Source organism: Amphibalanus amphitrite, unplaced genomic scaffold (assembly GCF_019059575.1).
Source record: "Amphibalanus amphitrite isolate SeventyFive unplaced genomic scaffold, NRLGWU_Aamphi_draft 000045F_arrow, whole genome shotgun sequence".
Classification (NCBI taxonomy): domain Eukaryota; kingdom Metazoa; phylum Arthropoda; class Thecostraca; order Balanomorpha; family Balanidae; genus Amphibalanus; species Amphibalanus amphitrite.
In genome coordinates, this window is record NW_024881541.1 from 270070 (window position 1) to 283323 (window position 13254).

Genomic DNA, 13254 nt, shown 5'->3' on the forward strand with positions numbered 1-13254 from the left:
TAAGACATCTGAATCCGTATCAGTCAGTGAAACGTGCTCCTTCAGAAAGTGGTCACCGAATGGAGTGTTGGGGGTTCTATTGATAGCGTCACGTCGGTGTTCATTATATCGTAGACGAACTGGACGCATGGACTCCCCCACGTAAGTGGCATCTTTTCCCTCGCTTTTGCATATGCTACATTGAATTTTGTAAACAACATTCTTTTGTGTGCAATCTCCTTTGAAGTCAGACATGCACAAGTGACATCTCTGGCCCCCTGGACATTTGGGTTTGCATATGGCTGATTTTGTTAGGGCGTTCTTTAGTTTGTTTTCGTTTTTCCATGCTATGTGTACGCGTAGGTTTGACTTTCTCACGATAGATTTGATTTTCCGTGATAGTTGCTCGTCAATGAACGGCAACGTTAAAAACCCGTCTATCTCGTCCGTCCCTTTCTTGTTTCCCCCCCGCTCTTGTTCCGTGGCTCTCTACCCCTTCTTGACCTTGGCCGTTCTACCTCTCTGAGAAGTCTCCTTAACAGTTTCGGAGGATATCCGTTCTCTAAAAGTAACTGCCAGATCTTGTTGACGCTTCTGATTTCTTTTTCCTTGCTGGAAGAGTTGTTAAATGCCCTATGAAACATGTTTCGAATAATGTTATGCTTAGTACTTTGAGGATGTGCCGATGAGGAGTGCAGAATGATCTGTTTGTACCGAACTTCTGCTCATGTGTACCTTTTAGGGCGTAGCTATATTTTTGCTTTTTAAGTGCATGATATCTTTAGGGTGTATGATCAGATGTTTTGTTGATGTTTTGTTGTTCGATATTGTTGTACGATTGGATATCGATACGTTTATACGATCGAAAGCGATGCGAACCTCGAAATGTGATGTTAGCCCTGCATGACGACCACGAGACAAACGAATTTTGAATTTTTCACTTTCTACAGGCAGTCGACAATTGTTGCGCATTTCACTCGCTACTTTTGCCTTGTACGATTTAACGAATTCGATTTAGACGAAGGTCTGTGACCGAAATATCATCAATTCATCAATAAATAATCATTTTCATTCATTTGGTCATTTTCCGAGGAGAAGGTCATATATTCTAATGATACTTCCTACATTTATCATGCTCCTCGCAGCAGCTCTCAACGATATACGAAATCTCTAAATTATTTGCACTGCAAAAAATTATAACTGTATTGTGTAACTATTAACAAATATTCAGGTCAGTTACTTAACTGGGATGTGGATTCAAGTCATCTGCATGAGGTGCTAGCAAAAGAACTTGAACCCTGAATCTCATCCATGCCTGAACCATCAAACGTTCTTTCAATTCAAGACATTCAATTCGAGTCCGGTCAAGACATGGTTAAGTGTGTTATCATGATCCAAAAATGGTGACCAATTGACAATGATGGGGCTGGGCCAGCGGTGTAACTTTCTATATGTATGGGGGTGCAGGTGCACCCCCATCCCCTGAAAGTGCACCCCAGAAATACATCTAAGGGTTATTTTAGATAATATTTTATGAATCCTTTACCTGCATTTACCTGGGTGTTATTCCTTTTTTATTACATGAAAGAATTATTGAACGTTTGTCTTCAGTATCTGTAAGGTGCTTTCCTAATGACCAGGTAAGATTGATTTGAAAGGGATATGACAATGCAACATGGTGCATTTTCTGAAGTTGTCATGCTCGTGATGATGAAGGAACAATTCATATAATTACTCATCTGTACCAGGGTGCAAGCTCCCTACTTATGATGGCAAATGATAAAACCATTACATGTTTTCAAAGGCTTCACCACTTTCAATATCGCTGGGCATCCTTTGCATGATTTTTACAGGCTAGATTGCTGATCAGAATATAAGATTCAGGGGCGGAGCTTCCTATTCAGCTGGTGGGGCGGGTGCCCCACCAACTTGCCATTATGCCCCACCAATAAACGTTTTTCCCCACCAACCTTCGCTGATTTACAGGACTTCGTTGCTTAGCAAACCAACCTTTTCGCATAGGGAAGCTTTGAAATGTCTATATAATACAAAATATGATCTCTGTAATGAAAAAAGTGTTCAGATGTTGCAGTTAATCAAAGTTAACAATCGGACATATAGGTTTGACGACTTTTTGCCCCACCAACTTCCTTGGGGAAGCACCACCCATGGTAAGATTAACCCGCGCCCCGCTGGGGGGGGGGGGGGGGGCAGAATCTCCCCTCCCTCCCGTTATTCGCCAATAACCTCAAAACGCGTTACGCCAGCGACGTCAAACTTTTAGTCCCTTATTATACATCAATTTGACACGTTCCCTAAAAATTTGAGTGAAATCCGTCGGAAAATTTGTGAGAAAATGACGTTTTAGTGACATCATGTTCGCCATTTTCGCCTCAAAAACGGCAAAATTTCAAAGCCGCTTACATCTTCATTTTTTAAGGAATCAAGACATAACAAAAGAGGTTATACGTGATTTTACTTTGTCTATCAAATGGCCATCTCGGTTTTTTGAAAATTTTGGATTTTGGCCCACATTTAAAAAAACTGACTTTTTTGGGAAAATAATTATAAAATCCAAAATTTTGAGTGTATCGAAAAAACCGGAATATCTGTCAGAGAACTGGTCTATATGCACCTACATACCAATTTTTAGAAGAATCGGTTCAAAAATGTGGGAGTTATTCAACATTTTATGACGTCACGACACACAAAATTTTTAAAAAATGATTTTTCGGGACGTTCTAGACCTCGTACGGAAACAAAAATAGCACTATTCGATTCGCCGTGAAAAACTGCACCAGATAGACACCTTTTTAGGCCTAAACAAACAACTTCAAAATTTGACCTCACTTGACCTGACCTTGACCTGACCTCTACCTGAAATTCATCCAGAGGTGGTCCCTATCACTTATTGAGTGTGCCTATTGAATTCTATGAACAAAATGACCCATAAAACATGTGTCGCACATGCCCTTTTCTATATTTTGTTTTTGGTGACCTGACCTGACCTGACCTGACCTTGACCTTGACTTTTGAATGATATTGTATGCAACGAATATTGTCTTGGTAGCCTAATAACACGTTTTTGGCAATCAGTCTCAGTCCATTTTTCGGCAACTACGGTGCAAGGCCGATACTGTAGAAACTTGCATTTTGTACCCTTGACCTGACCTTGACCTGACCTCTGACCTACTAGAGCAAAAAAATTTGGGCTCTTAACCTGCGCGGGGCTGGGAGGGTAAATTTTACCCCCCTCGCGAATTTTTGCAATATCTCAAAAACGGCTTCCAGTACCTTTTCTTACATCAATTTGACACGTTCCCTGAAAATTTGAGCGAAATCCTTTTGATTTTTTTGAGAAAATGACGTTTTAGTGACGTCATGTTCGCCATTGTCGCCTCAAAAACGGCAAAATTACAAACGCCGCTAACATCTTCATTTTTAAAGGAATCAAGACGAAACAAAAAAGGTTATACGTGATTCTACTTTGTCTATCAAATGGCTATCTCGGTTTTGTGAAAATATTTGATTTTGGCACATTTTTTTAACTGACTTTTTTTGGGAAAAAATTATAAAATTCACAATTTTGCGTGTATTAAAAAAACGGAATATATGTCAGAGAAGTGGTCCATGTGCACCTACATATCAATTTTTAGAAAAATCGGTTCAAAAATGTGGGAGTTATTCAAAATTTAATGACGTCACGAGAAACAAATTTTTTTTGAAAAAAAGATTTTTTTTTTTAAGTTCAAGACCTCGTACGGAAACAAAAATAGCACCTTTCGATTTGCCGTGAAAAACTGCATCAGATAGACACCTTTTTAGGCCTTAACAACCAACTTCACAATTTGACCTCATTTGACCTGACCTTGACCTGACCTCGACCTGAAATTCATCCAGATGTGGTCCATATCACCTATTGAGTGTGCATATTGAATTCTATGAATAAAATGACCCATAAAACATGTGTCGCACATGCCCTTTTCTATATTTTGTTTTTGGTGACCTGACCTGACCTGACCTGACCTGACCTTGACCTTGACCTCTTAATGATATTGTATGCAACGAATATTGTCTTGGTAGCCTAAGAACACGTTTTGGGCAATCAGTCTCAGTCCATGACTCCATTCTTCGGCAACTACGGTGCAAGGCCGATACTGTAGAAACTTGCAATTTGTACCTTTGACCTGAGCACACCGATAGATAGTATGAAAGCACGCAATGAAAGCTAATTTAAATGTCCATAATTTTACGAAAACATTGACACCGGTCACGTGTCACCTCTATCACAATGAAGCGGCCATTGCATTTAGGGACCTAGGCGGCAATATTATGCAATAAACAGTTTTTCTTGCTTTAGCAATTAGCATACTTTCAGTCAAAATATATGTTTATATTTTGGCATGTTAACATTATTCAAGAAACATTTCAGAGTTTAGACCACTTACAATAAAAAATGAAGTATTTAAAGAAAAAATAAAGTTGTTGAATTATTTATTATAGTCGTTGAATTGCAACAGTACCTGGCGCAGTTGTGAAGCTCTTTCAAACGGTTTTCTGAGTATTGCTCTCAGATTCCAGCTAAGGTCAACGGTTTAGCCTCCAGAGGTAAAAACTATCAAAATTTGACTTTTTATGCGGAAGCGGTTTTTCTATAACTTTTGACTCGAAGCTTGTTTGATGCTGATTTTCCAGTTTACTGGCATCGCATTTCTAGCTTGTTTCTAGCGTTTAAGCTATTGTCAATGTTGGAGGCGTTTCATTTTCATGACCTAAGATGACCGGTGAATGGTGCAATTTTCTGGTTCAGTGTGTCATGTTCACCCGTCTCCCGATGCTTGAGGGTATTTTCGGCTAAAAGGGTATATTTCGGCATTTGAATTGTTTCCCGTTGACTTAAGGGTAATGAAGAGGTCGCGAAATCGACCTGACTTTAGGTCACCGATGTGAAACTTCCGAGATATGCGAATTGTTCAGGATGTTCCACTAAAGGTGTCAAAAAGTAAAACGTTATAATGCACATATAACCATTGCTGTCTGGAAACATTTGGGTATCATTTCATTCAGAATGGTTCGACATTTACTTCTGTACACACTACCTTGAATGTGGCACCTTTTCCGCCTGGTGCATCTTTCAGCACGAATCTGTGAATGCATCTTGGACCGCTTGGTGTCTTCTGCTTGCAGGCTTTCTGGTAACCCGCGTCCCGTTCAGGGGCGGGAGCGAAACGACCCCCTCTCCTTCTCAGTCGAAATCTCCCAAATTGTAGCAGATATCGCCACGAAAGTTTCAGAACTCCTCCAAGTATCAATTTTATATCTTGAGATCATTTTTTTTGTCCAGAGCCTATGGTAAATGGGCCGCGAATGACGTCAGAGTGACGTCATGTTCTGCCATTTTCGACCCGAAAAAAGTTTTGGGGGAAGAGCTGCTATGCCTACAGTTTTGGTGATAGAGAAAATGTTCAAAATAAAAAAGGTGTAAAATTAACAAGACTAAGAAACTGCTGTCTCGGATTTTTTGAAAATTTTGGATTTTGACCCCTGAAACTCAAAACAGGGATTTTTTAAATTGAATACACCCAAAACAACAAAATCAAAATTTTGGAAAACGGAATGTCTTATAGAGCTATTGGCGTGCTATTGACATGTTAACACGCGCAGTGGAAAGGGGGGGGGGGGCGGATTTCGCCCACCCCTCCTGTTTTTCGCCAATAACTCGCGCCGCAAACATAATATAAATGTGAAATATTGGCAACCTGTCCAGAATTGAATTGCAGATCTCCTCGTGCAAGAAATAAGAAAATCGGTTCGCAACTTTTCTAGTAATAGCGGTGTAAAGTCAAACATCCTGCCGCCGCGGCGGCGCGGCGGCCGGCGCTAGCCGTTACGCGCCGCCTGAATTGTAGACTGTGCCGGGGCGGGACGGTTCCGTCTTTACATCGCGCTCCTTGCCGCTGATTATATTCGATTCGCGTCAAATTTGGTGAGAAGACTAAGAAATGTACAATCTTATGGTTAAAGAATTTTTCAAAATCGGCTGGTAAAAACTTATGTTACGAGTGTGTAAACACAAAATTGCGATTGCCGCTTTTCCCGCGTCGGCCGATCCCGCTTCAGCCGGCGACATCTTACCCTTAGCAGGCTTCTAACTGCCATATTTATCCTTTGATTAACTAGAAATTCACCATACATACTCACAAATGTATGTTCTTTCCTATAGTGAAAGAAAAAAGAAAATCGGCCGGTAACTTTTTGAGTTATCGGCGTGTAAACGCAAAAAAGCAGCTCATATGGCAGATTTGACCACATTTGACCTCATTTGACCTTGAAGACATTGACCTAGGGTCATGAAATTCACACACAACAGAGTTCCCCAGGGCCCCCACCTACCCTCCAAATTTCGTCTTCCTAGCTCCACTGGGAGCTGAGATCTTAGGGGGGGCGCGATCCGCCCCCCCTTCCACTGGGCGTAGTACTCGCAACCCTTCCACTGCGCGTGTTAACCCTCGCAGGCCCGGGGGGGGGCGTTTTTCGCCCCCCCCCCTGGCGAATATTTGCGATAGCTCCCGAACGCTTAGGGATAGGAAGGCGAAACTTTCAGTACCTTTTCTCCCATCAATTTGACATCTTCTGAAGTAAAAAATTTGGACCTAGCCCCCTTGATGACGTCACAAGGTCCATTTTTCTAGACCCCTGCACGGCAAACTTCGGCGTCACAGACGCAAACTTCAAATAGCTGCTAAATATAGAGTTTTAGAGATAAAGACAAATTACGAGCACGGTTGTGTAGCGTTTGACCTAGAGAAAAATAGAAAAATAGTTTTGGTGACCTGAGGTCAGAGGTCAGGTCAACGACCCCGAAATGTGGTTTTAGTTTTTCGCAAATAACTTCGACAAAAATGGTCCTAGAGCTACGGCAGTGGTACCATCGCATTCGCCTTGTCAAGCCGCGTCGAATGATATATATTTTGTTCGGAAAAGGTCATATTTTATGTTGACCTCATGTGACCTCGAATGACCTCTGGTTGACCTTGACACATGAAAGGTCGTTTATGATGGATTTGTACCCGCTGATCACGAATCTGGCATCTATTTTCCTCTAAGCCTTCATTTAGAGCTTCCGGTGTGCAAAATTGTCTTATTTATTATTACTAACTTGAATCAGTGAAATAGCCTCTAGCAGGGATACTCTTCTGTGACCTTGACCTTTGAGCAGCCTTGTATCGTAAGATGAACCATAAATAGGGAACTGATAAGCCTCAAAACATTTCAAAACATCTTGGAAGTTAGCACGCAAGATATGCGAAAAAGTGCCAAGTTTGAGGTCAATTTTGAGCGTGACCTTGACCTTGACCTTTCACTTTGAGCACATTTTCAGAATCCTCAGATTCTCTTCTTTCGTTTGACAGCCAATTTTGCCGGTTTGATGCAGCCTGCCGTCCTCTAGAAGGCTTACTTTGAGATCACTACACATGTGGCGGTTTTTGCCTTTGACCTTGACCGCTGACCTTGAAAATTGACCTGAGGTCAAAAATTTTAGGTGCATTAGAATTGTCTCGTAAGGTCCTTTCGTTTGGTATCGCTTTTGTTTCCGTAGCTATCTTATTTACGGAGTTAGACAGGGGGGGGGGGCGAAAAACGCCCCCCCCCGGGCTGCGGTGGTTGGGATTACCCCCCGGGCCCGGCCGGGTTAACCCTCGCCGGACCTATTGGTTTTCTACATACGCGCCGGCCGAGGGGTTGGGGGGGGGGGTACGACCCCCCCCTCGCCGTTTCGCCCCTGGTGGAGCTAGCGCGTCGCGGAAAAAACGAGCGTGTGCGCCGTTACGAGACGCAGAGATTGGTACCCGATTTTAAGGTCCCAGGTCAACCGGTGACCTCTGAGGTCAGGTCAAGTGCCCCAGGGTACGGTTCAGTTTTTGGTGAATAACTTCGCAAAAAACGGCCGCAGAGCCGCGAGTTTGGCAGCATCGTGTTCGCCTCGCTCAGGCGCGTCGAATGATATACTTTTTGTCCGGGTCAGGTCAACTTGGGGTGTTGACCTCAGGTCAAGGTCAGGTCAGCACCCCCAGGTCACGAAGTTGGTCGAAAGAGGTCATGTCGCATATCATTCGATTCGGCAGGTCTTCCTGAGTCTATTGGTGGCTTTCTCGACTCGCTAGCTTAATTTGATCAAGAGTTATTGACGAAAAACTAATATGACATTGATGACGTCATAAATGACGTCACGCAAGGTCAACATTGCAAAAGTGACGCATCTAACCTTGCAAGGAGTGCATCAAATCACGATTCTGTGTGCTTGAGATAGTTGGAGATCGTTCCCGGCGCCAGAATAGCAGTTTTCATTTTTCCCCATTGACTTATAATGGTGAGGTCACGAAAATGACCTGACCCCATATGACCTTTAGGAAAAATCCGAGATATACAAGTTGTGACACTCATAATGGATACTAGATCCTGCAAGTTTCATTCCCTGTGACATCTCCTCTGGCAGTGAGGGCGTTGCGAAGTTGCGACATCTGAAGACCGTGCAGAGGTTCACTTATGACGTCATAGGTCAGTGACCTGACTTGACCCAAAAATGAGGTAGGTGTCAAAAGATGCGGCTTGGATCAAAGGTCAGGTATGCCAAGTTTCAGCTCTCTATCGCCAGCGTGTTCGGAGCTATCGCGAAAAAACCCTATGGGGGGGTGGGCGGCACCCGCCCCCCCCCCCCCCACCTCGGCCGGCGAGGGTTAAAATTGAGCTCCATAGCTCCATTTTTGGTGAAGTTTTAGCGAAAAAAAACTGCTCAAAATTTATGACAAAATTTTCAAACCCATTTTTTTTGCTGTTATAGACCACGCAGAGTAAAACGAAGGCCCCATTGGATTCCCCGTGATAAGCCGCGTCGAACAGACATGCTTTTTATGCAAAAATATCAACTTTGAAATTTGACCTTTATAACCTGGCCTTGACCTTACCTCCACCAGAACGGAACCTAAACCGGCCCTAATGGTCGTTTAACCCACACGATTGAATTTGAAATGTAAAATTGGCCTAAACCATGTATTGCACGACCCCAGCGTAGCTGGGTCCGTATTGTGACCCCTTATGACATGACTTCTGTGACCTGACCTGGCATCAGTTACCTCCTAGGCAGCATATGATGTATTAAGCGATCAACGCTGCATCGATGATTTTCGATTACATGCCTTTTATTCGATGTTATTAAGTATTCCTTAGAAGGCCCGTAATCGGTGAAAAATAAAACCTTTGACCTGACCTGTGACGTCATCGGTTCCACCTAGGTCAACGAAACTTTGTCACAAAGTAGCTCCCCGGTGGTGCTATCGAACGCCGGTTGAATGTTCGAAATCGGTTGGTAACTTTCTGAGATCCTACGGGGGGGGGGGGGCGAAACGGCCCCCTCCCACTTCAATGGATGGTACTGGTAGGGTCCACCAATAACCGAACGGGCGCGGATTAAGTCGTTAGTTGTACACTTCAACTTCCGAATCATTGTGATATGGTCTGCTCTTGCGTCTGCAAAGGCCACTTGCCAAAAATAATAATCTGAGTGCCATTGTAGATGGGGGTTGCGCGCCGGTCGGGGATGGATCATGGAACGGCTGGTCAATCGGCCCGGGAGCATATGGCCTACAGTTAGACTTCGTAGGTATGTAGACGTAGGTATGTGAGTGAGGCTGGTACACTCGGGGGCAGATTGATGTTCCACCACTCCCTACCCATCGGGCTCCCATGGCTCAGCACTGGCTGCTGCCAGTGGCAGCACTGGCACTGGCAGGCAGTGCTGAGCAGTGCTGAGGGCAGGCAACACTGGCAGCAGCCAGTGCTGAGCCATGGGAGCCCGATGGGTAGGGAGTGGTGGAACATCAATCTGCCCCCGAGTTACCGCTGTCGGAGACCAGGCGACGTTATTGCGGCCGTAAAGAGGCAGTTTGTTGGGCTCAGCAGGGTATCTTTGGGCGGCTGAGCCGGCAAATATCACGGCATACGAGTATAACGCTGCACCTAAAGCTGCAGGTGTGACATAAATCTGCTCATGGGACTCGATTGCTTTACCCAAACTAAAGCCACGCGATAGCATGTGTCTAGTGTACTGCTGGGCGCAGACCAGAGTCGGTGGCTCACAGGGCCTTATGTCAGCGAATGTGGCTGGCAATCAGCTCAATCACTGCAGCCACGGAGCCCCATCGTGGCGCCATAGCCTCTTACCATGCTATTGTGCAGCTGGGGCGGGGACTTTATTTTATTTTTAAATGTTTGAAATACCGATATGATACATTGAAGTGGGAAGCTTTCGAAAAGGTATTCGGTTTTTTTCTTCAGCCTATCTTTCAAGCACATTTTGTTAAGCATATTTCTGAAAAGGATGTATATTTTTAGTGCCCTGTAGACTGGTTGAGAAAGAAAGACAAGCTTCTTTCGAAAGTTTCCGTCAAAGAAACAAACATGGCGTCTGAAGCAATTTAAAAGACGTGCGTACTAATGCTTATTTATTGCCCACCTCATATTTCATAATATATATATATATATATATATATATATATATATATATATATATATATATATATATATATATATATATATATATTGTAAATACACAATGTGTACGCCTAGCAGTGTCTGTTCCTTCCTTGTAAAGCCATGGATGAACCAGCACTGTGCTAGAAGTTCAGGGCAAACCGTGTATTTTGTACGAATGCGTGAGAACCTAGGAATTGTTATGTAGTGAAGTGTGCTTTTCAGTGTACGCTACGGTACCGTGTTTTACTGTTCCACTGCATTACTGCACTGCACACTGCACAGCTCTAACCTGGCTCCGTTCAGTGGTCGGTACGGCTCTGTCACGGCTCCGTTTAGTGGTCGGTACGGCTCTGACACGGCTCCTGTCAGTGGTCGGTACGGCTCTGACACGGCTCCGGTCAGTGGTCGGTACGGCTCTGACACTGCTCCGTTCAGTGGTCGGTACGGCTCTGACACGGCTCCTGTCAGTTGTCGGTACGGCTCTGACACGGCTCCTGTCAGTGGTCGGTACGGCTCTGACACGGCTCCGTTCAGTGGTCGGTACGGCTCTGACACGGCTCCTGTCAGTGGTCGGTACGGCTCTGTCACGGCTCCTGTCAGTGGTCGGTACGGCTCTGACACGGCTCCTGTCAGTTGTCGGTACGGCTCTGACACGGCTCCTGTCAGTGGTCGGTACGGCTCTGACACGGCTCAGGTCAGTGGTCGGTACGACTCTGACACGGCTCCGGTCGGTGGTCGGCACGGCTCTGACACGGCTCCTGTCAGTGGTCGGTACGGCTCTGACACGGCTCCGGTCGGTCCGAAGGTCCCGGTCGGTCCCGGTCCCGGTCCGTCCCCAGTGCGGTCCCTCACCCCCCCCCCCCCCCTCCCCGCCGCACAGATGTACGGTCGCTACTCCAAGGACCTCGGCCAGTTCGCGAAGACGGAGTCGAAGCGGCTGCGGGCGGTCGAGAAGCAGCGCCGCGACGACGACAAGCAGCGGCGCAAGGAGCTGCTCTACTACCGCGGCAAGTGGAGCCGCCGCGCCGGCCGCACCTTCGGCGTCCTCTGGCGCAACACGTTCGCGCGCCTCGGCGAGGACTGGGTGTTCCTCTGCGTGCTGGGCGTCCTCATGGCCCTCATCAGTTTCGTGATGGACTACGGGATCGCCATGTGTAACCGAGGTGAGGTGCGGGGTGACGAGGCACAGCGGGATCGGCGGGGCAGTGTGGCCGTGCACACTGCACAACTGCACAGAGCTGTGTCGGGTGGGGCGGAGGTGCACATCATGGGGTGGGAAGAGGTGCATCGCTCAGAGCACTGCAGTGTATTGTTTTTTATTCGTAATTGTTAGGTGTTGCAACTAGCGTGTTGCTGAGTTTGCCTCTCCCGTTTTTCGCCAATGTCTGCTTAATGCATTGCGCCACTTAGGAGAGAGAGAGTGTGGTGAATTGATCGGCGGGTAAAATGTCCTGTACGATAATTCACCTATGGAGTGACTCTGGTCTCTTCAGTGGCGGCGCTTGGGTTAAAATTTAGGTTAGGCACTGGCATAGGGCTATATGTTAGAACCTTACAACCTAAAAAATTGACTATATCTGCCGAATATATGCCAACCTTTGTATATAGGAATATACAGGACATCTTCGCTCCCTTCACGTCACGATAAGTCATGCAATGATTAGGCATTAAATTTTCGATCTTTAATGGTGCTCGTCCCGTCTCGATCAGATGTGTAGACTGTAGAAGCTGAGACCCAGTGGCATAGAACCAAAACCGCCGGCCGGTTTTTTCCCACGATCAGACGGCTACATTGCCAAGTCGGGTATTTTTCGCCCGTTGGTAGGCGACCAGCAGAATACCTACCCGGAGAATAAGCGCACCCACTAACAAGCGTGAAGCTGAAGTGAGGCACTGCCTCACAGCCCAAGGTTTGGTCATGGCAGGGAAAGGCCAGCTTGGCCAAACAGCATGGTTTATGCCTACATTAGACATTTTAGCTGGCATTCTTTTCAAAAATGATAATGTTACACTGCTCACTTTTTAACCTGCGCAGGGCCGGGGGAGGGGGTGTTTGAACACCCCCCCCCCCATGCCGTTGTTTTTCGCAGATATCTCAATAACGCGTTTTTGGCAAACCTGTTCATGCATCTTTACCGCACATGTTGTGCATTCAGACCCAGGGCTCTGAAGGTCAGGTCACCAGGTCACGTCAAGTGACCTCACCTCAGAAAAAAATAATAATGCTCGTCATAGCGACACCGAATGAACGGTTGCCTTGAAACTTTCAGCGATTGATAACATTAACAGTATCTATAAAATGTATATCTCAGAATTTTGATATCCGTGGCCTAAGGTCAGGTCAATTTTGCGGCCTCTCCACCTATAAAGTCAATGGGAGAAAATTGAAAAGCGTCTGTTTTGCACGAACGCCATTCTTAACACTCTCAAACATCGGAATGCAGGTAAAATTGACACACTGAACCGGAAAATGGCTTTTGTGACCCCTCGTTATGTCCCCAAGGTCATCTCAGGTCACGAATAGTAGGTATCTAACAGTTTTTCGCTAATAACTTCTGATAGAGGCATGCTAGAGCGATGAAAATGACTTAAATGTATTCAGCTCGAGGATGCGGATCGACTGATTTGCAACATGACCTTTCCCGGTCAGGTCATGACCATGACCTTGACCTGAGGTCACATTTTTAAGCAAGGTCAAATTATAGTTCATTCGACGCATCTCGACGAGCGGAACATGATGCT

At 45.4% G+C, this 13254-nt stretch overlaps 1 protein-coding gene across 1 annotated transcript in view; it reads left to right on the forward strand.

Moving 5' to 3' along the window:
- Positions 1-13254, forward strand: part of LOC122377464 (chloride channel protein 2-like) — a 103971-nt gene that overhangs the window by 40640 nt on the left and 50077 nt on the right. The window contains exon 2 of the mRNA XM_043357518.1: positions 11393-11675. Within this exon, the coding sequence (XP_043213453.1) occupies positions 11393-11675 (283 nt within the window). The remainder of the gene's footprint in view (positions 1-11392; positions 11676-13254) is intronic.